The sequence below is a fragment of the Corylus avellana genome, chromosome ca11 (genome assembly GCF_901000735.1).
Source record: "Corylus avellana chromosome ca11, CavTom2PMs-1.0".
Classification (NCBI taxonomy): Eukaryota; Viridiplantae; Streptophyta; class Magnoliopsida; order Fagales; family Betulaceae; genus Corylus; species Corylus avellana.
Genome location: NC_081551.1, coordinates 19,975,124 through 19,999,411, shown reverse-complemented (window position 1 = coordinate 19,999,411; position 24,288 = coordinate 19,975,124). Strand labels below are relative to the sequence as shown.

At 33.1% G+C, this 24,288-nt stretch overlaps 1 protein-coding gene across 1 annotated transcript; it reads left to right on the top strand.

Moving 5' to 3' along the window:
* The first annotated feature begins 185 nt into the window (after positions 1 to 185).
* LOC132166437 (putative ABC transporter B family member 8) lies at positions 186 to 8,312 on the top strand. Its single transcript, XM_059577253.1, has 9 exons — positions 186 to 446; positions 536 to 590; positions 1,004 to 1,182; positions 1,457 to 1,914; positions 3,058 to 3,598; positions 3,835 to 4,014; positions 4,853 to 6,142; positions 6,726 to 7,144; positions 7,875 to 8,312. The coding sequence occupies exons 1-9, from the start codon at positions 186 to 188 to the stop codon at positions 8,248 to 8,250; spliced, it is 3,759 nt and encodes a 1,252-aa protein (XP_059433236.1). The 3' UTR covers positions 8,251 to 8,312.
* Positions 8,313 to 24,288: the final 15,976 nt, after the last annotated feature.

Sequence of the window (24,288 nt, the reverse complement as noted above, 5' to 3'; positions counted from 1 at the left end):
CCCACATGCATAATGCTTATGATATAAAGGTTGCTTCATGGAAATCACGAGTCATCATCTATCCCTATATATTTATATAAAGACCATTTCTTTGAGCAACTTAAGTCTTTGTATATATATATGCACAACCTTTTGCTTTTTCCTCTTGCAAATACTCGAGTGAGGTTTTTTAAAAGGTACAATTAATGGCTTCTCCAGGGAAGAATGAGTTGGAGAGAGGAGGGATGTCGATATTGAGAAGGAAGGACAAGATTTCGACAGCCATAATTTTCAGATACGCTGATTGGGTTGATATTATGTTGATGTTGTTTGGTACCATTGGTGCTATTGGGGATGGCATCTCTACAAACTGCTTGTTGGTCTTTGCTAGCCGTCTCATGAATAATTTGGGTTATGGTAATAAGACCCAACAAAATCATGGGAATTTCATGGACGAGGTTGAAAAGGTTAGTTGTCAACTCTCTCTCTCTCTCGCTCTATCTTTCTATCTTTCTCTCTCTCTCTCTCATTTCCTCTTTTCGGGTTCTGTTAACAGTGCAGTTTGTACTTCGTATACTTGGGATTAGCAGTAATGGTGGCGGCTTTTATGGGTAATTTCGAAATAACTTTTACCTTCGTTTGCTTTGCTTTCTGAGGACAATGTGGTGTTTGGTATTATTTATCGCAAATTAAATTAGTCCCCATTCTGTTCCAAATAGTATCTCTCGATTTAGTTTAGTTTGTAGTGGAATAAGGAGACATCCGCCATATTTAACAGAATGAAAAAAAAAAAAAAAATGGTCATTTTATGAAACCCTAGAACGCCCTAGTCTTGAAATAGGTAATTGGAAAAAAAATAAGAAATTACTCTTTGAATATACATTACCTTCTAAAACGAAAGGACCAATTTAATTTTCTTTGGGTCATCGTTAAAATTATCAAACCGGCCCTTGCCTCATTTGAGAGATATATATATATATAACTAAGGTGGCTTCTAGACTAAAGAAATAGTTAATGGTTGCAGAAGGTTACTGCTGGAGCAAAACCAGTGAGCGACAGGTGCTGAAAATTCGTTACAAGTATTTGGAAGCTGTTCTCCGACAAGAAGTTGGGTTTTTTGATTCACAAGAAGCAACTACTGCAGAGATCATCAATAGCATATCAAAAGATACTTCTCTCATACAAGAAGTTCTGAGTGAAAAGGTAAAAGAATCTCATGTTATATCTAAACATTCCATTCGAAAAACGGAAAACATTGTAATGCAACTTTTCATGTATATCTTTTAAAAGGAAAGTGATTAATTAGATGACAGCTGATTTGAAGGTTATTCGTTCTTGATGTATCTCCTAATTACATATATGTTCAAGATCTATATGTACATATCAATGTGTAGTTAATTTTCTCAGTGAAAAATCAATACAGAAAAATTAATTAACTTGTTTCAAAATTCTTTGTTGTTTCTTATTTTAATTTCAGGCGCCCAAGTTTTTGATGCACTCATCAGTTTTCTTATCAGGGCTTGCATTCTCCACTTACTTTTCTTGGAGGCTGTCTTTAGTAGCCTTCCCAACACTAGTTTTTCTAATTATACCTGGAATAATTTATGGCAAATATCTTCTCTATCTGTCCAAGAAGTCCTACGAGGAGTACAGCAAATCAAACACCATCATTGAGCAGGCTCTGAGCTCCATTAAAACAGTTCTTTCATTCACTGCAGAGAGGATAATTGTTGAGAAATATTCATCAATATTGGATAGAACAAGCAGCCTGGGAATTAAGCAAGGCATTGCCAAAGGATTGGCTGTTGGAAGTACAGGGCTCTCTTTTGCAATATGGGCTCTTCTCGCTTGGTACGGAAGTCATTTGATTATGTACAAAGGTGAAAGTGGAGGAAGGATCTATGCGGCTGGAATCTCCTTCATATTAAGTGGACTGTATGTGGCTTCTTGCTCAATTTTTTCATTGCATGCATATCTCTTGAAGCATATTAATTTCTGGTTATTTTGAGATCTAGTATAAATTTTAGATCATAGTAAAGCCTAATTAACTTAAGATTCCTAAATTACAGGCTCACTGATTGAGCTTATTGCATGAGGGTGTATGCCTAGGGTTAGAACTTAGTTTTTAAGTAACATATAGGACCTTTAATTTGTTGCAACACCCCCAAATTATTTTAGCTCTTAATTAAAACAACTTTGGAGCACTACTACTATGCATTTACATCATGATAACCCTTCCCCTTGGCTATACCCATACATGCAATTAACCTTCGTATGGTTAAGGCCGGTTATGGTACACCCCCAAGCGTGGCCACAAAGAAATTAATGCTCAATATATTGGGAACCCTACTTGATTTTCCAAGGCACTCCTTGGGTGACTCACTAAAGATATATAGGATACCTGTACATATAGCCCACATCGTGGTGTGGTTGTGTCGGCTATCCTCATACATACGTCCACAGATGCAATTAACCTTCATACGGTTAAGGTTGGCGCATCTCATTGAACCTTATGGTACACCCCCGTGCGCGGCCACAAAGAAATGTTCAATATATTGGGAACCCTACTTGATTGCCCAAGGCACCCCTTGGGTTACTCACTAAAGATAGGATACTTGTACATATAGCCCACACGGTGGTGTGGTTGTGTCGGCTACCCTCATACATACCACTCGAATAAGGAGTCATCCTAATTGCCTTAGGGTTAAGCTTGTAAAACGAGAATGTAGCACATGCTTATATACTAATGTCCTAGTTGAAATCATTCCTAAGGTTTGCAGAGCCGAATTGCTCTGATACCACCTTGTAATATCTTCAAATTATTTTTCCTTGTAAAACAACTTATGTTTAGCGTATTGATTTGTGCAAGCAGGACCATTGCTCTGATACCACCTGGCATAGTATTAAGATACCGAATAAATCCTATTTGATTTACATTTCTAATATATTTTGATTTATGGTTATATATTATATACTTGTTTGCATCAAGCACTCCCCTACTGAATATATTACAGTTTTCTTTCTAATATAGTCAACGTATAGTGACATCTTTTAACCAAAATGGTGAATGCAATGCAGATCCCTTGGCATGGCGCTTCCAGATGTGAAGTACTTCACCGAAGCCTCAGTTGCTGCTACACGAATCATTGATAGGATCAGCCGGGTACCCTTAATTGATGGTGAAAATACTAAAGGACTTGTATTGGACAAAATTAGGGGAGAAATAGAATTCGAGTGTGTCAAATTCACATACCCTTCTCGTCCAGATTCTATTGTTCTCAAAGATTTCAATCTTAAAGTTGGAGCAGGGACAACTGTTGCTCTTGTTGGTGCTAGTGGAAGTGGAAAATCCACAGCAATTGCATTGGTGCAACGATTTTATGATGCAGATGAAGGAATAGTGCGAATTGATGGTGTGGATATAAAGTCACTACAGTTGAAATGGATAAGAGGGAAAATGGGACTTGTTAGTCAAGAGCATGCACTATTTGGGACATCAATAGTGAACAATATAAGGTTTGGTAAGCTTGATGCCACCATGGATGAAGTCATGGCTGCAGCCACGGCTGCCAATGCTCATAACTTCATTAGGCAACTTCCCGAAGGATATGAAACAAAGGTGGGTATGCTAGTTATCACGTAGTAATATAATTTAGTGGACAGCAATACTGCTATTCAACTGAGGTTACATTCTAGTGAAAATCAACCATTCATTTTTTTTTTTTACCAGTATTGATTCAAAGCTTAATTTTCACTATCATATTATCTCATAATTCTTGATCAAATTCTGTATTGAATTTTATAATAAGTAGATTAAGAATAGTATTAGTATAATCTTAGATATTGTGGCTGCAGGTTGGTGAAAGAGGGGGATTATTATCAGGCGGACAAAAGCAGCGAATTGCTATAGCCAGAGCCATCATCAAGAACCCTGTGATTCTCCTACTTGATGAAGCAACAAGTGCCCTTGACTCCGAATCAGAAGTATTGGTCCAAACTGCCCTTGATCAAGCCTCCATGGGAAGAACCACCCTGGTAATTTACCCACTTCCAATATTCATGATTTGTCTTTTAGAATAATCTTTACTCTTTCGGTTTCCAATTAGCGATACCTAAAGCACTCAAAGATAAAAGATATTATTACAACCAACTGATTAATTAATAGGATTTCTCTTTCTTCTCCCTTTTGGATGAAGGGAACTAAGGAAATTGGTGTTTATGATCATCAAATTTAGATGGGTTTCTTCTTAACATTATGCACTACATTAGGTGACAAAGACAAAAGTAAAAGAAAAAATGACATGCATTCTGAAATTTATGGGAAATTGCATGTGAGTTTTTGATTCTTGCTAGAAAATGGAACACAGAGTAACAATAAAAGTATCAATGGGATTGATGCACACCTAACCTCATAGGAAAATGTTCGAGGTACTACAACTTTTTACTATAATCTTCTTACAAATAAAAATAGAATTAGAACTTGAAGGATGGGGAACAAAAGTTAATATATATGTATATATTAGGGGGAGGTGCAAAAATAAATTTTACAATGGGGATACTCATAAAAATATATATTTTATGGATTTTTAAAGAAATTTGGGGTTGCATCATAACCCTCCACCCATCAAGGTGGTTTTGCCATAGCTTACAAACTCATGTGATAATCCCCATTTTATAGAAATATGTGTCATATATGAACTGCGATAACATATTTCACATCTTAGTGGCGGACATAATAAGTGTAATGTGAAATGCTTGTTAATTTCACATCTTTGTGGCGGACGTAATAAGTGTAATGTGAACCACTTGTTAGATAATATATATATATATCACCCTGCATTAGTAACTAACTATTATTGTTGATTAAAATCAGGTGGTTGCCCATAAGCTCTCTACAGTTCGAAATGCAGACCTCATAGCAGTAGTTGGTGGCGGTTGCATAATCGAAATAGGTTCACATAACGACCTCATCAACCGAAAAAATGGTCACTATGCCAAACTAGCAAAACTACAGAGACAATTCAGCTGCGACGACCAAGACCAAAGCTCTGAAGTGCGCGTTTCTTCAGTCGCAAGAAGCAGTGCTAGCCGGCTTAGCACCGCAAGATCAAGCCCTATAGTTTTCTCAAAATCACCCTTGACCGTCGATAACCCATCTCTTGTAATATCTCGCCCGACGCCTTACTTTTTCCGGCTTCTCTGTTTGAACGCTCCAGAATGGAAGCAAGGCTTGATCGGAAGTTTATCCGCTGTAGCTTTCGGGGCAGTCCAACCCGTTTATGCCTTAACCATAGGAGGCATGATAGCGGCTTTCTTTGCAGAAAGCCACGAAGAAATGCGCGCCAGAATCCGCACATATTCCCTCATTTTCTCTTTACTTACATTCATTTCCATCACAATGAACCTCTTGCAGCACTACAATTTTGCTTATATGGGAGAGCGGCTGACGAAGAGAATACGACTGAGAATGCTCGAGAAGATATTGACTTTTGAAACGGCTTGGTTCGATGAAGAGCAAAACTCCAGCGGCGCCTTATGTTCAAGATTGAGCAACGAGGCTTCCATGGTGAAATCCCTTGTCGCAGACAGAGTTTCTTTGATCGTCCAAACCACATCGGCGGTGACCATTGCAATGATCATGGGGCTTGTTGTGGCATGGAAGCTAGCGCTTGTCATGATCGCGGTTCAACCTCTCACAATTCTATGCTTTTATACGCGAAAGGTTTTGCTCTCCAGCAGCTCAACAAATTTTGTAAAGGCGCAAAATCAAAGTACCCAGATTGCCGTGGAGGCAGTGTATAATCACAGAATTGTGACTTCATTCGGAAGCGTGGGAAAGGTTCTTCAATTGTTTGATGAAGCACAGGAAGCGCCGAGGAAGGAGGCGAGGAAGAAGTCATGGCTAGCCGGGATTGGGATGGGGTCGGCTCAGTGCCTAACATTTATGTCATGGGCTTTGGATTTTTGGTACGGAGGTACGCTAGTGGAAAAGAGAGAGATAGCCGCCGGCGATGTGTTCAAGACGTTTTTCATATTGGTGAGCACCGGGAAGGTTATTGCCGACGCTGGGAGCATGACCTCTGATATAGCCAAGGGCGCCGCTGCGGTTGCATCCGTGTTCAAGATTCTTGACCGCCAGTCCCTAATTCCAGGGTCTTATAATGTAAGTAACTCGTTGGACTAATTCTATTTACGGGTAACTTCATTTTAAATTCTTAAATTACCACGTAATTTGACAAGCCTTTCAAATTTTAAAACTTCTCAATTTGAACCCTTAAACTTTCAATTGTAGTCAATTTGAATCCCTCCGTTAACTTCTAATGGAAATACCTAAAAAGACCAGAATATCCCTGATTTTTATTTTTATTTATTGTAATTTGGAATTAAGTGTAAATTTGAAATTTTATAAAAAAATCAGGAGTATAAGTGTATTCATTGTCTCACTTTTCATGTTTAAAATTGATCTGACAGAGGAGTTCAAATTGATTGCAATTAAAAGTTCAGGGGTTCAAATTGAGAGGTTTTTAAGTTTGAGGGGGCTTGTCAAATCTCGTAGTAATTCATGGGTTTAAAGTAAAGTTACTCCTTCGATCTATTTACAAGTTTCATAAAACTAGATGATATTGATTTTTACTGATAAGTGGTCAAGTTGTTTGATAGTTTACTAAATAATATTACAGTCAATTCCAGCTTAAAAGTATGACACAAAATTGATGTTATTTGTTTTGGTTTTCATTTTCATTTAGGATGGGGGAGACATTAATCGTGGAATTAAATTGGAGAAAATAAGTGGAAGGATAGAGATGAAGAAGGTTGATTTTGCATACCCAAGCCGTCCGGAGACCTTGGTGTTGAACCAATTTAGCTTGGAGGTGAAAGCGGGCACGAGTGTTGGAGTTGTTGGAAAAAGTGGAGGGGGGAAATCAACGGTAATCGGATTGATTCAAAGGTTTTACGATGTTGAGAGGGGGTCCGTGAGAGTAGATGGGGTGGACATAAGAGAACTAGATATTCAATGGTACAGGAGGCATACCGCGCTTGTCAGCCAAGAGCCTGTCATATATGCCGGCACCATCCGTGACAACATTTTGTTCGGGAAGCTCGACGCGTCGGAGAATGAGGTGGTTGAGGCTGCTAGAGCTGCCAACGCTCATGGTTTTATCTCGTAAGTATTTTCGTTAAGAGTAATGTTATTTAATAGCTAGACTGATATACGACTGTTATATAATTGAAATGACGTGATAATAAAAATATATAGTAGATTGTTAATTATAGAATTGTCATATAATTTGATGACATGACAGTGAAAATCAATATTTGATTTTTTTTTTTTTTTACAAGTGTTGATTTAATGGCTGATGTTTACTGTCATTGTATCTCAGTTGTATGAGAATTGTACATTAGTCTACTAAATAAATTATTCTTTTTTGTAATGGTCATCAACTCAGCATTTCAAACCGTTATTTGTGAAGTGGGTTGAAGTAATTGGTCTTTCTTGAAATTGTCATGGGTCTAGTTTGGGAGGCAAATTTTCATAAAACAATCACACCACAGATTTAAATTTTCAATAATTTATTATTTGAATTGCTAGAAATTTGGCAACAGATGTGAGAAAGTCATTATGAAACCCACTTGCTCAAAGATGGGTGGATTGTTGAAGACCTGCTTGGACATATGAGTTTCATAAGAATTTTCTCACATTTGCTGTTTGGATTACAAAATTACTGAAAATCTATATCCCACAATCACATCCAATTACATTTTCAACCAATTAATTAATGGGTGATTGAATAAGGACAATTAATTAAACTTGGAGTACGAAGGTTTGTTAGTTTTATATGATAAATATGATAAGGTTAATTAGTCCACATGTTGACCTCATTACTTTGTTGTAGATCACTGAACGATGGGTATGCAACAGAATGCGGCGAAAGAGGAGTGCAATTGTCAGGAGGGCAGAAGCAAAGAATAGCAATAGCAAGAGCCATAATAAGGAACCCAACGGTACTACTACTAGACGAGGCAACAAGTGCTCTTGACGTGCAATCGGAGCAAGTTGTTCAAGAAGCATTGGACAGAATCATGGTCGGAAGAACAACAATTGTGGTAGCACATAGACTTAACACGATAAAACAGCTTGATTCGATCGCCGTCGTGGCGGACGGGAAGGTGGTGGAGCAAGGAACCTATGCTCAGCTCAAGAGCAAGCGGGGTGCCTTCTTTAGTCTTGCTAGCCTTCAAACATGCCAACCACTTGGAAAACCTATATGATGGTGGGGTGTGCATTGAAGTAATGTAATATGTTAGGGCTTAAAAAATATGGAAAAACTTGTCACCCACTTGGAAAAGCTGGACTTTGTATCAAGTTGATGTTATTTATATATCCCTATGATGGGCTATAGCTCTTTTTCACTTTTGGAATCAGTCTTAATTAAGTCTCTTAGATATAGGTAAGAAACCTAGTTTGTGACATCAACTACTGAATCTGTGAGATCTACCGTCTTACAAATTTAATAATTAATTTGCAAAAAAGATAAACTACAAATACCCAAAAGATTTACATATAACGGATTCCCGTCCTCCGATATGTACATATCCAAAAAAGATGTACATGTCAGAGGACATGAATCCGTTATTTAACTATACCCAGGCAGACAACATTTGTTGGCGAAGAACTTGTTATAATTACTCAACATTTGTGAGTCGCGACAATATTGTGTTTGAGAAGCGAATGAGTTGAAGAATGAGACATGGAGACCGCCGGAGCTATGCATTGATGTAGGAGCATTAATTTAGGGGCTGTAATGAAGAAGTTTTCAGCGGTATTTAGTCTGTAGAATTGAAGAGGTTTATGGTGGTTCAAATTTTAAGAGAAAGTCTAAATGAACCATTATAAAACCAGCCTATTTAATTAAGAGACTATTTATTATAATTAATAAGGGAAAAGACTATGAGTCTATGAGGGGTCAATAAATCCCATTTTATGGAAGTGGATTGGTGGGATTTTTAGGCCTTTTTCTATCATTTGCCAAACAAGTAAATGTGAATGTATTAAAAAAAGGAAAAAAAATGTGAATGTAAAATTAAAAAAAAAAAAAAAAAATCCATATGAATAAAGTTAAAAAAATATTTGAGAAGCATAGGATTATATGAAATTGCTTCCTTCAGGCTTCAACTTCAACAGTCCTTTAATCAGGAACCGATCGACCCTTTACTCATCTGAGCTAATAGCTTTGAGTTGGCCGGGTCGGCGGGTCCGTTGTGTTTGAGACTGAAAGCCCATGTGCTATAGCATGGGCTTATGTGGGCTCTGGGCTCTCGATCAGGGGGATCGGTTGGAGTCAGCCCATCTACATAAACCGTCAAGTGTCAACCGTTTGCTATCCCCCTTTTTTTTTGTCGGCTTGTCCAAATGTTTCCACTTAGAAATTCAGTGTCATGCAAATGGTGACCCTCACAAGCACAAGAAATGGAAGTTGTTGGTTACCATATAGTCATACATAGAGACAGGATGGCCAAAGCATAGATGAAAAATGTATTAAGATTGAAGATTAAATCACTATATATAAAATAAAACTAGTGTTCATTTAGTATTAAATAAATATTAGAAAAATAAAAGATACAAAATATTTTTTTTTCTTCTCTTAATATATATATTTCAATTTTCAATTCAATCACTTATCAAAATCGAACCTTGCATACTTTTATATCCCAAAAATAATTTATGATTGAATTTGTATTAAATTTCATAACAATTCCTCTTTCGATGTACAATATCAAAGACCCACTTAGAAACTCATATTTAATTTTGTTATATAGTCTAGTTTTAACAATATTCACGATTGAAAATACTTGTTTTATAGTTGCAATAAAAACGAGAAAAGAAGTCTAAATGATGAACTACATTATGTTTATATTGCTGAAGTTCTATTTTTAATTGTTCTTTTTCATGATCAATAAAGTCTCGCAAATAAAACTTGTTTACCAACAAATAAATATTATCGATTCTAGTGTAAATTTAGACCAAATTCATATGAGACCACCTTTATTTCTAGGCTTTATAGAACCATGTTTGTTTGTATACTTAATTTTTTGGATTATTTTTTAAGGGACTGACCAAACTAAAATTGTTTGGCCAAAGATATAATATACTAAAACATATTTATATAGAACCTTGTAAAAGTGGAGAGAGACCATAATCTCTGCATACATAATTAATGTTGTAGTCTGCACATGAGAGAGCAAAATAAGGCTAATATACGATGAAATTTAATTAAACTTCACATATATTCTTTAGTGTTTGCTTGGGCATAGGTATAACCTTTATCGACAGACTTGACAAAGAAAATCTAGTTTCCAACAAATAACAATTGGACAAACTAGTAGTTGCTGGCTTTTATTCAATATTATTAGGTATTATAGAAATGGTGAACTTGCACAATGATGTGATCCGCCAAAACTAGTCGTTACTGCTAACCATTCCTTCACTCGTCGGTGTTGTTGCTACTAGAAGACTGATCAGCAACACTAGCTTGTTGCAACAGCTGTAAGGCAAACATAAAACAAATAGACGCTTATTTATCTTCAACTGAAGCGAGAAAATTAATCATCCATGTATTTGTGAGAGAGAGACCTCCATATAAGCTTCCACTTTGTTCTTCATGTCGTTATGGTCTTGTTTCAGCATCTCCAATGCAGCCCTTGACCTGCTCGTAGTAATGGACTCGTCAATAATTGTCTATTTGTATATGACAATTGTATAACAATGTATTAAATAAAATTACTCTCAGTACTAACGACACCTCGAAGTGGAATGCTCATACCAATATTGGGATTTCAGCATAATGATTAACTTTATTAATGTTAGTCTAAAATCAAATTGAGAAAGACAGATAAACAGATAAAACTATACTTAGTACTACACAACTTGCTAAAGAAAAAGTATTCCAAATGGTGTTAGTGTATATAAACATATATTACCCCTCCATGTCATCTTTCCAGTAACATTCCATCATTTTAGTGATGTCAGTAGTCACCTTATCAGCACCAATGCTGCATAAAAAAATAGTGATTTTTTCTAATATATCATAATAATAGTGACAGTGAGAAGCAGTAAAACTGTAAAATACCCGTAATTCTTGCATTTGAACTCTAGAAAATGCATAGACAGATCTTGGCGATCAATAGGTGGGTTATTGCCCATTGCTATATGATTCCTACAATGAACCAGAATATGAAGGGGTTATTATTGTTTATTATTAAATATGATCAACCAATTTCATATAATACTTGCAATGTTTCTTCGATTGCCTCTATCATCTTAGGAGTCTCCGTGAAATAGTTGTCGATAGCTTTCTTGACAACGTTTGGGCAGCCCTTATTGGAAAATCCTTCCAAATGAATGAACTGAATCTCATCAAAGATTTTCTGAAATAACCCACATTCAATGCTAAGTGTATATATATATATATATTTCGGTCTCTGTCTTTCATTTAAGCACATGTTTGGGAAAGAGAAAAGTTCTTCTTTAATGTTTTAGGCTTTGTTGGGTTATCATGCACTGAAAGATGAAGTGAAAACTAGAAATTGTGTCTTTTGTAAAAATTAAAGAACAAAAAATTAAACCTCATCAAAGAAGGATTGCCTCATGGTGGCGATCTGCTGTTGCAAGGAATTAGCATCCATTCTCAAAAAAAAAAAAAAAAAAAAAAAACAAGAGAGATTAAAGCAGTAGAACTTCGACCAGGATCAGATTAATTGAAGGTTTAAATGCTGCAGTGGGAAGCCACATAGAGGTGGGTATATATACATATAGCCAGAAATTTAATTGAAGGAAGAAAAAAAAATTGTTTAACTATATATGCGTTAATTGGTTCTAAAAAGTGAGATTACAATTTCTATAGAGGAAAATGATTTGCTATTAACCAAGAGGCAACAATCAGAGTAAACATTGGGAAAAATAAAAAAATAAAAAAAGACTTCATAGCAAGTATGTGATATAAAGTCATTTAGAAAATATGACATAAATTATGTGAAAAGCAGTCATATAAGAAACATGATAAAGCTTTATCCAAAAAAAAAAAAAAAAAAAAATGATAAGCAGTGAAATAGATAGTTGCCATGTTGAGAAGATATAACATCACTACAAAAATTTCATCATTTTGTGACGAGTAAATAGTGGGTCACTAAAAAAAAAAAAACGATTTTAATCAGTACCCTTTTATAATAAAAACAACACCTCTAGAAAAGGTGTCGTTTAAACAGTGAACAACACCCTTTAGAGGTGCCGTTTTACTATTAAAAAAACGTCCCCACACGGGAGATGTGGAAGAATTATAGAATTGGAAGAATTAAACTGTCAAAGTATCCCATTTTAAGAATTTAACTAGCCTTTCAGTATGCTTCAAATCAAGAATGTACAATATCATTTTACATCACGGATCAGCAAAAAAAAAAAAAAAATGCTTTGTTATACTTTATGTTTATAGATTTTGAATTAGAGGTTGGTTTCCCCACATGGCCAAGTAAAATAAAATTTAGTCCCCCCAGGCTCTCCCTTCTCACCCATTTTAAACCAAGGCACGCCTCTCTTGATTAATAATTATATACATCACCTCATTTTCAAGGGTAAATCGCACTATATAAGCGGATAATATTCTTATTTCACATATACATCCGCACTTTATAGATAGTGAATAAGATTATCATAGTTCACTAAAAGATGGCTACGAAACAGAATACGACAAAAGAAGAGTGCAATTTTTGGGAGGACAAGAGACCAATCACTCCTTTAAGACAATAGAGAGAGGTTCAGTAGAAGCACAAAAAGAAATGGATCATGTCCAGTTGAAATCAACTGAAAAGGAGTCAGTACCTCTCTTTTAAGTGAAGGGCAAAATTATCATTTCATATTTTTTTAACAATTTTGCCCTTCACTCAGAAGAAACGGGCTCCTTTCCAGTTGATTTTTATTTATTTATTATTATTTTTTTTTTTTGGAAGGAACAGTTTTTGAAAGAACTAAAAATAAGAGCATTTCCGGCAAGTAGAGTTACCTCAGCCAGCCAACAAATTCTCTTCTTCGTGTAATGGATATCTATTGGGTTACTGGGCCGTGGGCCCTTTAAGTGTGATGGTCTATTGGATTAGTGAAATGTGTGTGTATTTGTAATGTAATACGCAGCGGGTGGTTGTGAAATAGTCTAATCTATAGCGTGGATGGGATATCGAAGATCAGAGAATCTTTTGTCATTTCATTTTCTTTGGAACTGGGCTGAGCTTTATGCCTCTTATGAATCATGCTATGTTTTATAAATTGTGTCATTTTGAGTCTATCACAAAAGGCTTATTTTATTGTTAATTTTGGATAGAACTCATCATTGAAAATTAGCGTCTAAGAGAATTGTGTTTATGGCAGCCCACTTTATCGATACTAACCCGATGATAGTCATTTCTCTTTTAGCAACTCAATTCACTTTTCAATATTTTAATCCAGCCTATAAGTTACTTCTTCTATGATTCGAATCTGTGATGTGGTGTTTAGCTCTGATAACAAATTATACAAACTTTGAATAGAACTCCCCCTTAAAAATCTATTTGCTTGCAAGGGAAAGGTGTCCAAGAATTATATATATATATATATATTGACCCAGTGATGGAGCCAAAATCTTGGTTCACAGGGGGCAAAATTAAAAACAAAAACTAAACAAAAATATTAATAAATAAATAATTGAATAAAAATTATTTATTGTTTAAAATATATAAATATAATTTGAAATTTATTTTGTCATACCTATCCTCAATGACTCTTCATATTTCATAATTGTTTACCTTAACGCAAGCTCCTTTTAAATTGATTGGAGCTTAGGGTGCATTGGAGATTGTAATTTCATATGAATAATCTGAATTTATAAAAGATATCGCAAAACGTAAGACATTTAACATTGCGATTTTAAAAGCTTTTAATCTAAAATAGAAAAAAAAAAAAAAAAATTTGCAATTTCTATAAGCACGCTAGTGGGTGCATATTTGAAAAAGTGCGAATTTAAACCAAAATCACGATTTCGCATAACAAATATTTGATAAAAAAAAATATTTTTTTAACATGTTTTACTAAATGTCTTATGCGCTCGATCGCATACTCTAGCCTTTTCCCTAAATTGCCCTTGGACATGTAACTTTTTCAGAAATGCTTTCTTTTCTTTCTTGACTTATAAAAACACAGAAAACACAAATATATATATATATATATATATATATATATATATAAGTACTAATATGTGAGGACAACCATAAAACTCACCAATTTCTAGATAAGTTCCCAACTCCGAAAGTCATGACTCATGGTAGCGTAAGGCTAGAGGTCATGTTTACTGGAAGGAAAAATAAATAAATAAAAAAAATAAAAACTAAACAGAGCTTTTAAATCATGCCAGCGCAAAAATTAAAATGCAGCAGCTCCCAAAACACTAAGACAATCCGACACGTTTTGTTAAAAACTTCAATAAAACGGAACGTTTTGTAAAAGATTTAAACGCAATCTTTCGTTCGTCCTCCTCCTTAGAAATGTGAAAATGCTAACCTCAAACTTCTGAAACTTAAAAATTTGATATGGTGAAAGCATCAAAGACCAAATCTCAGTTCTCTTAATCTTGGGAATGCTTTGCCAGTGTAATGTAGATGCCTCTATCGAGTGATTGAGGGACGGCAACCAAGCTACTTGAAAAAAAAAAAAAAAAATTACTGGCCCTCTCGACCTGTGCTGGCTCCGCCCTAATATGGTTAAGATTATATTTAACCCATATAAGACACAAAGATCGTAAGTTGTAACACAGTCTTAACACTTTTCTTCATCCTATACTTCTCGTGAAAAGCAATTGTCTCTAACTTTTAATGCCCAAATTCTGATTAGGCTAGATGCGCGCTACCAATTTCATGGTAGTGCTATGAAGCTAAAGTAAGGATTAACGACCAAGTTGCCGAATAACTAGGCATTCCAGCTTAAACTAGACTTTGAATCAATTAAGTTGTTTTTTGATGTTTCCTTATCCGGTTATCCCAGTCAAAAAGTTAATGAAATAATTATTTAAACTCATTCTCATTCCATGCACGTTTTTATTAGTTTTTTTTAATTTTTTTTTAAATGTATTTTTATTTATATTTTAATTAGTGCATGGCCTAAACCAACCAAAAATGAACTCCAAAAATCAAGAAAGAAAAAACAATAAGAATATAGATACGCAGAATGTTCTTGATTTGAGATTATGGTATATTTCCTCATGAGAAAAATCTTGATAAATTTGATAACTCTAAGTCATTCACCACTTTGGCCAACTCTGGTTACTAAGAGAGTCCTACAAAGAAAGAGAACATTTCATACAAAGCTAAAAATATGAAAATTAATTGAAGTTCACATTCATAAAAGGGTTTTATTAAGTACCGGTAACCTTTATTAATGCCACAAGAAAAAGTTAACATAACTAGCAGATCCAATCACTTGGTTTTTATTCAATATTATTCCAGAACTATAGGGTGTAATCCACCAAATTCTACTTAAAACACATTTTCAATACTTGCCAGCTGTAGGCACCACTAGATCTCCATGATCTTTTTGCAAAAACTGCAAAATGAATATAAAATAAACATATCACTTATTTATTCTAACTAAAATCAAATGTATGTGTGTTTGTATAAATGTATTAGAGAGCTAAAGAATAGAGATAAACCTTCATATATGCTTCCATTCCATTTTTCAAAGTATCAAATTCTTGTTTCAGACTCGGGAATCCAGCCTTACAACTGTTTATACATTCATGGACAAGTCAATAATTTCTGATAATTCTTTAGCAATACTACTAACTTAAACTATAAGTCGTTGAGGTTGTTAAACAGATATTGGAGAGAAATATAAGTAATAAAACTATATTTAAAATTTCAAATTATTAATTAAGGAAAGAAAGGATTCAAGTTGGGTAACATTACCCAACCATGTCGCCTGCCCTGCAACAATCCAGCATTTTAATGATTTCAATAGTCACCTTATTAGCACCAAAGCTGCAAATAACAATAATTATTGAAATCATAATAATAGTTAGAAAATTAAGAAAACAGAAAATACTAAAAAGAAGAGGGATTATTTTTATGTACGTAGTTGCCTCAATTTATGTTTATTTGTTAGGACGTAAAGCTTCTAACTCACTATGTCTATTAGTGTTTTGAAGATTATTGGATGAGAAATATTAATAGTTGAATGCTGGCTCGAGAGAGAAATTCCTTCTTTTTTTGGAGTTATTTTTTCATGCAAGTACCCAGTTCAAAGCGCCAAAAAAAAAAGAAAAAGAACCTGGAGCTGCTGCCTTTGAATTTATGAATAACAAATTCCACCTTAGCCTGATCAAGGGGGATTGCACTCCTATTAAACCAATAGGTCCCAATGTTATTATAACTATTTCCAATCACAATTTTAAATTTGGAATTTAGTTATTATTGTTATTATTAGATTGTTATTTATAAGACATAGCAAAATTTGATGAGCATAAAAAAAAAAAAAAAAATTAATAAGGTTTAATCAAAATGGAAAATACATGAGAATCAATTTCATATTATGCCACTCACAATGCTTGTTCAATGGCATCCATATCTTTTAGCGACTCGCCCAAATAAGTATTAGTAATTGACTGAATAAAGCTTGAATCCCCATCCTCGTCCAGATCCTCCAATCTATTGAACTGGTCATTGAGAATTGCCTGCAATGACCCACATCGGTAATTAGTATTAAATTTCGATAATAACTTTTATTTTTGAGAGTGAATGACGGAGTCAAGGTTTCAAACTCAAGACTTTGATAGAAATAAATAAATTTAATTGTTTAATTTATATTATAATACAAAAACCTAATTATTATTATTTTTATGAAAAAAAAAGAGCCTATATTATTGAGGAGGAAGGGAAAACTAGTATCAACATATCTTTTGCCCAAAAAGAAGAAAAGAAAAAAAAGAAACACCTCCATAAAGAGGAATTTCCTCAACGACTTGCGATCCATTCTCAAAAAGAAGAGAGATTAATACAATAGAACTAGACTAGACTAGGACCAAATTGAAGGCTTGAATGCCAAAATGGTAAGGCAGTGACGAGAATATATAGGCAGAAGAAACACTTAAAAGGAAAACATATATGTGCTGCAAAGAGTAAATACTAAAAATGGATGACTAGCTAAGACATACCAACTGTGTGATAAACAATCATTCAAAAATATAACAAATATTATTGCAACAATTATGTGATAATCAGTCATCTAAGAAATATGACATTTGCAATCCATTCGGTGGGCTTAGGGGACGGGTACTTCATGGTGCAGTTAGCTAAACTATTCATCTGCTTAATATATATTGAACCTAATAACTAGTAAGCTTCTAGGACAAGGAGACCTAAGCTATTAACATCCAATTGTCTAAATGTCTAATGATTTTCATGAATTAATTCGGTCCTTAAACATTCTGATCAGAGCAAATCATTACAGGAAAACAAAAAGGTAAGGAAATGAAAAACTAGTGTTGCATATATTCCATGTAGAACACTTACTTAGATTGAAAGTTATCGTACATGCATATACGTACTATCATGACAGACCACAATATTAAAAACTTTTGTGTAAGTTAAGGAGTATTTATGAGACCAGAAAAATAAAAACAACCTTACTTTCCAATCCTATCTAGTCACAAGGACTTAGAAGAGGAGGAACAAAAAATTAAATCGTCACTTATCTTAAAAGTTTAAGTTAATATGAAAAAATAAATTTAATCATTTAATTTATATTATAACATTTTCTCCTCACATATGAGCTCAAATTAAAATTAAGAGTGAATGACAGAGTCAAGGTTCAAACTCAAAACCTTGATAGAAAGAGGTAAATTTAATTATTTAATTTATATTCTAACACAAAAAGACTATATTATTGAAAAGGAAGGGAAAACTAGTATCAACGTTTCTTTTGCCAAAAAAAAAAAGAGAGAAATACCTCCGTAAAGAGGGATTTCCTTGTGATGGCAATGTGTTCTTTCAACGACTTGCAATCCATTCTCACAAAGAAGAAAGGCTTGAATGCCAAAATAGAAGCGCAATGACGAGAATATATAGGCAGAAGAAATAGGTAAAGGAAAATATATATAATTGAAGAAAAGTGATAAGTACTAGTGTTTGAATTCGATCAAAATATAACAGAATTACATGTTTGAATTAATTCAAACATTATAACTTCTCAATCACACTAGCCGATGATTTAAAATCCAAAACCAATATATAGCCGATAATTTTATTTAATTATCTGCAGATTAGTTTTATTTGAATTTATTTAAAAAAATTCTAGTAAACCTAGAAACCACAATTTTATCCAACTTTTATCTCAGCCACCCAAAATTTTAAAATTTAAATTGCAATTTAAAAGTCCAAATCACGATTTTGTTAAGCCGTTAATTGTGCTTTTTAAAATTATTATTTTTAAATCGTATGCACTTTTTGAAATTGCAAATCCAAATGGATATATATATATATATATAACAAGAAGGAGATATGGGAGATTGAAGTTTAATTAGAGTCAAATCTGGATATATAGAGTAAATTAGGGTTTCCAGAGGATGAAGATGATCTTTGGAAACAAATCCCACTCGCACACACAAAAGAAATGGCAAGACAAGAGGCTGGATACTCACAAGACAAGAAGCTAAAGTAAGGGTTAAGGACCAAGTGGCCAAATAACCAGGCATTCCAGCTTAAGCTTGACTTTGAATCAATTAATTAAAGTTGTTTTAATGCATGTATCTTTATCCCGGTCAAAAAGTTAATGAAATAATAATTTGAACTCGTTCTCATTCCTTGCACCTTTGTATTGTGTTGTTTTTCATCAATGAACCGACCAAAAATCAAGAAAGAAATATATATATGCAGAATGTTCTTGGTTGATATTATGGTATATTTTCATCAATGAGAAAAATCATGAATTTCTTTTGTAATTTTTATTTTGTATGAAATTAAACCCGCTATGGGAGTGCATTATATTTGTGGAATCAGCCCTTCGTCTATCACTTACCAAGAAAATAAATAAATAAAAGAAAGTGAGAGTGAAATAAAATAAAAAATGATAAATTTGGTAACTCTAAGGCATTCACCACTTGGGTCAACTCTCGGTACCAAGAAAGTCATACATATAGGAAATTGAGGTTGAAGCGTCCGTGAGAGAACGATTGAGAATATTTCATATAAGGCTAAAAATATGAGAATTAATTGAATTTCACATGCACAAAAGGGTTTTATTATGTATCGGCAACCTTATTACACAAACTTGACAAGAAACTAGTTTTCAACCAAATGCCACAAGAAAAAGTTGAACATAAATAGCACCAGGGAATTGAATATTCATTATTGTTCGAGAATTATAAAAATTGTGAATTTACTAACAAATGTAATTCACCAAATACTAGTTATTCTTGCTAACCACATCTTCTTCAATAGTTGGCGCCACAAGATGACGTGCTGGGCTTGTTTTGTCGCAACAACTACAAAATGAACGGATAACAAACATATCACTTAATTATACCTGCTACTATACATTAATTAATCGATTGTATGTGTGCTTGTATATGTGTCTAAGAGAGAGATTAGAGACAGACCCTCAAATATGCTCCTAGTTTATTCTTCAGAGTATCAAATTCTTGTTTCGGAATTGGGAGTCCAGCCCTACAACTATTTATATATTCATATGGACAAGTAAATAATTTCTTATAATGGTTTACTGGTTTAGCATTAGTACTCATAAACTATAAGCAATATTGCTAAAGAAATCAACAGTATCATTCAGGTTGTTAAACAAATCTCAAAGAGAAATATAAGCAGATAAAACAATATTTGGAATTCAAAATTATTAAGGGTTGAAAAAATATTCAAGTTGGTAACATTACCCTTCCATGTCGTCTCTCCTAAAACAATCAATCATTTTAATGACTTCAATAGTCATCTTATTAGTAACAAAGCTGCAAATAACAATGATAAGTGAAATCATAATACTAGTGAGAAAAATTAAGAAAATAGAAAATACTAAAAAGAAAGTGATTATTTGTTCACAATTGCTTCAATTTATGTAAAAAAAAAAATTGCTTCAATTAATGTTATTTGTTAGGATGTTGAGCTTTTGAACTCACCATGTCTAATTTTTGAAGATTATTGGATGAGAAATATTAATATTGAATGCAAGCTCGGTAGAGAAATTCCTTTTTTTAGGGAGTTATTTTTTCATGCAAGTACCCAACACCAAAAAAAAAAAATCTGATGCTCGCTCCTTTCAATTTTATAAGATATGTATCCACTCTAGCAGGATCGATGGGATCGCGTACCGAAATAAAGCCAAATTAATGTTATTATAAGTATTATTGTTATTGTTATTTGTAAGACATAGCAAAATTTGATGAGCATAAAAAATAAAAAATTGATAAGGTTTAATTAAAATGGAAAAAAAATGAGAGCCAATTTCATATTATGCCACTCACAATATTTGTTCAATGGCATATATATCAAGTGGTGTCTGACTCAAATAAGTACTAGCACCTGTATCAACAAAGTTTGGGTCGTTGTCATCTTCCATCATCTCCAATGTAGGGATTTCCTACAATAACCCACATGGGTAATTAGTATTATATTTCGATAATAACTTTTATCTTTCAGATCTCACTACTTTCTTTAAATGAAGACAATTTGATTATGATGCTTTTGCATATATGGAGAAGGGAAAGGCATAACTCAAGCTCTATATCCAGTCATAAGATGGATCAAGCAGGCTTAAATTGAAATCCTGCTAATTTTTTATTTTTAATTGAAAAAACTCAACTCTAAATATTCGAGTTTTAATTTCCCACAAAGATTTTTGCATGGACTAAGCTTCTAGGACAAAGAGAGTTGTCTAAATGGCTAATGATTTTCGTGAATTAATTCGGTCCTTAAACACCCAGAACAAATAATTATAGGAAAACAAAAGGGTAAGGAAATGAAAAGGAAAAAGTGACAGAAAAACTAGTGTTGCATGTATATATTCCGTGCAGAACAGGTACTCAGATTGTAAGGAGTATTTAGACCAAACAATGTAGCCAAAAAATTTAGAAAAAGTTTAATTACTTTCCTATCTAGTCACAAGGACGTAGAAGAAGATGAACAAAAATTTAAAGAGATAAATTTAATCGTTTAATTTATATTCTAAAATAAGTAAGCCTCAATACATGAAATATTAAATTAAAATTAAGAGTGAATAACGGAGTCAAAATTCGAACTCATGATCTTGATAGGAAAATGTAAATTTAATCTTTTAATTTATATTATAACACAAAAAGCCTATATCATTGAAGAGGAAGGGAAAACTAGTATCAATGTTTCATTTGGAAAAAAAAAATAGATTTCCTCATGGTGGAAATCTGTTCTTCCAATGAATTGCTATCCGATGACTTGCTATCTCAAAGAATAGAGTGACTAATACAATAGAACTAGACTAGCACCAAATTGAAGGCTTGAATGTCAAAAGGGGAAGGCAGTGAGGAAAATATATAATCATAGTAAACATTAAAAATGTATGACTAGCTATAGATATATAGGACATATCGACTATGTGATAAAGAATCATTCAAAAATATAACACAACAATTATGTAATATGCAGTCATATAAGAAATATGACATATGGTGAAATAGTAAATAACTAAGTATCATCTTATTTTAAGTACCCAGCTGGTTAATATGCTTCAGATAATGTACAATATTATCTCTTTGTCTTCTTCATCGATCATGAAACAAATGAAAAAGAAATAACTATATTTTATGTTTATAGATCATGATTTTTGTGTGATTATAAAATAAAATTAGCCCCCAAATGTCCAAAAAAATGAAATAAAATTTAGTCCCCACTCATTTTGAGCCAAGGCATGTCCGTCTTAAAAAAACATGTGTTTCATTGAGTCAGTGGGCTTAGGGGATGAGTTAATGATATAGTTTGCTTATTAAAGTATTGATTAAATAATTAAATTTAACTTTTCAAATTAAGTTTAAGCTTTTGAGATAGGTAATGATTAACAAAATTAATCATCGGTTAATATTACTGAACCTAAAATATATAAAAATAAATAAATAAAAGGAATATTTACCTTGAGGGGTAATAATTAACTATATATTTTATTGGTGATATATATATATATATATATATATATATATATATATATATATATATAATGCAACCTCTTAGAATTTAGTTTCTTCTTTTATACCTTTATATATATATATATATATATATATCGAAAAATACATATACTTCCTCCAAACTACAATTTCATTGTCAATGTCCGCCCAAATTGTCAATTGTGTCGATGTTCCCCCACAAAAAAATAGCAAAAGAATGCCAATGTTCCTTCTAAGGCAAACAAAAAGACAAAAATACTCATAAATTTTTTTAATGAAACAAAAATATCCGTATATATATTCAAAAAAAAAAAAAAAACCCTAATATATATATATAAATCTTGAATTTGAAATTAAGAGTAAATTTGGAATTTTATAAAAAAGTTAGGGGTATAAAGTCATTGTATCACTTTTAACGTTTAAAATTTGACGCAGGGGTTTAAATTGATTGAAATTGAAAGTTTATGAGTCCAAATTGAAAGGTTTCTATGTTCGGGGGGGAGGAAATATGTCAAATCGCATACGTGATAGTTCAGGGGTCGAAAGTGAAATTTTTCCTAAATTAAAATAAGAACGTGCTATGATAAATTTGATAACTCCAACGTGTTCACCACTTGGGCAAATCTTAATGCTAAAAGAGTCATACAAAGAACGAGAATATTTCATATAACGCTAAAAATACGAAAATTAATTGAAGTTCGCATGCATACTAATACTAAGAGTCATACAAAGAAGGAGAATATTTCATATAATGCTAAAAATACGAAAATTAATTAAAGTTCATAGGCATAAAAGGGTTTTATTAGGTATAGGTAATCATTATTATAGAAAACCTTGACAAGAAACCTAGTCCTCACAAATCACATTTGGAGAAAACTAGTTTCGAAGCAATTATCACAATAAAAAGTTAACATAACTAGTCCACGGATCGGATCGCCTGGTTTTTGATGTAATCCACCAAATACTACTTATTCTTGCTAACCACATTTTCACTAGGTGCCACTAGTGCCTGACAAGTCCGACTTGTCTTGTTTATCAACAACTGCAAAATGAACATAAAACAAACATATCACTTATTTATTTAAACTAAAAGTAATTGTCTGTGTTTGTAGAGTAATGCTAAAGTCTTCCTAGAATTTTCTTAGAGTCATTTCAAATGTGATGTGACTTTTAAAATTACCGTTGAATTTGAGATGTGATTTATTGACTTTTAATCTATTGATAATTTTAAAAGCCACATCACATTTAGGATGACTCTAAGAAGACTTATAGCATTATTCGTGTTTGTAAGGGTTGACATAGCGGGCATTAATCGCTTATAAATTTATATAAAAATACATGAAATGATGTCGTTTTTGTATTTGAATATATTAGAAAAAGTATAAAAATCTAGAAAAGATGTCCTATGTAATAGGGTGTTACCATAGAAACGACATCATTTTATTTATTTATTTATTTTAAAATTCTTTTTTCTTTTAAAAAGTTGTTAGCCGAGTGTTATTAAATAACAGCTAACGGCCTAAACGATTAGCCGATTTTACTAACCACCTAAGCGGTTATAGTTAGTGGTTTTAGCCAATAACCTTTAATTGTAACCACCTTTTCACCACTAATTTGCATATACATGTGTATGAGAGAGCTAGAGTTTAAAGATAGACCTTCATATACTCTTCCATTTTATTCTTCAGGGTATCGCACTCTTGTTTCAGACTTGGAAATTCAGCCTTACAACTGTTTATACATTCATGGACAAGTCAATAATTTCTTATAATGCTTTAGCATTAGTACTAATGTAAAGTATAAGCAGTATCAGCAGTATGTTCAGGTTGTTAAACAAATCTTGGACTGAAATATAAGCAGATAAAACTATATTTAGAATTCCAAATTATTAATTAAGGGCTTAAAAAAAAAAAAATTCAAGTTGGGTAACATTACCCTTCCATGTCGCCTCTCTTGCAACAATTCAGCATTTTAATGACTTCAATAGTCACCTTATTAGCACCAAAGCTGTAAATAACAATAATTATTGAAATCATAATAATAGTTAGAAAATTAGGAAAACAGAAAATACTAAAAAGAAGAGTGATTTTTTTTTTGGAGT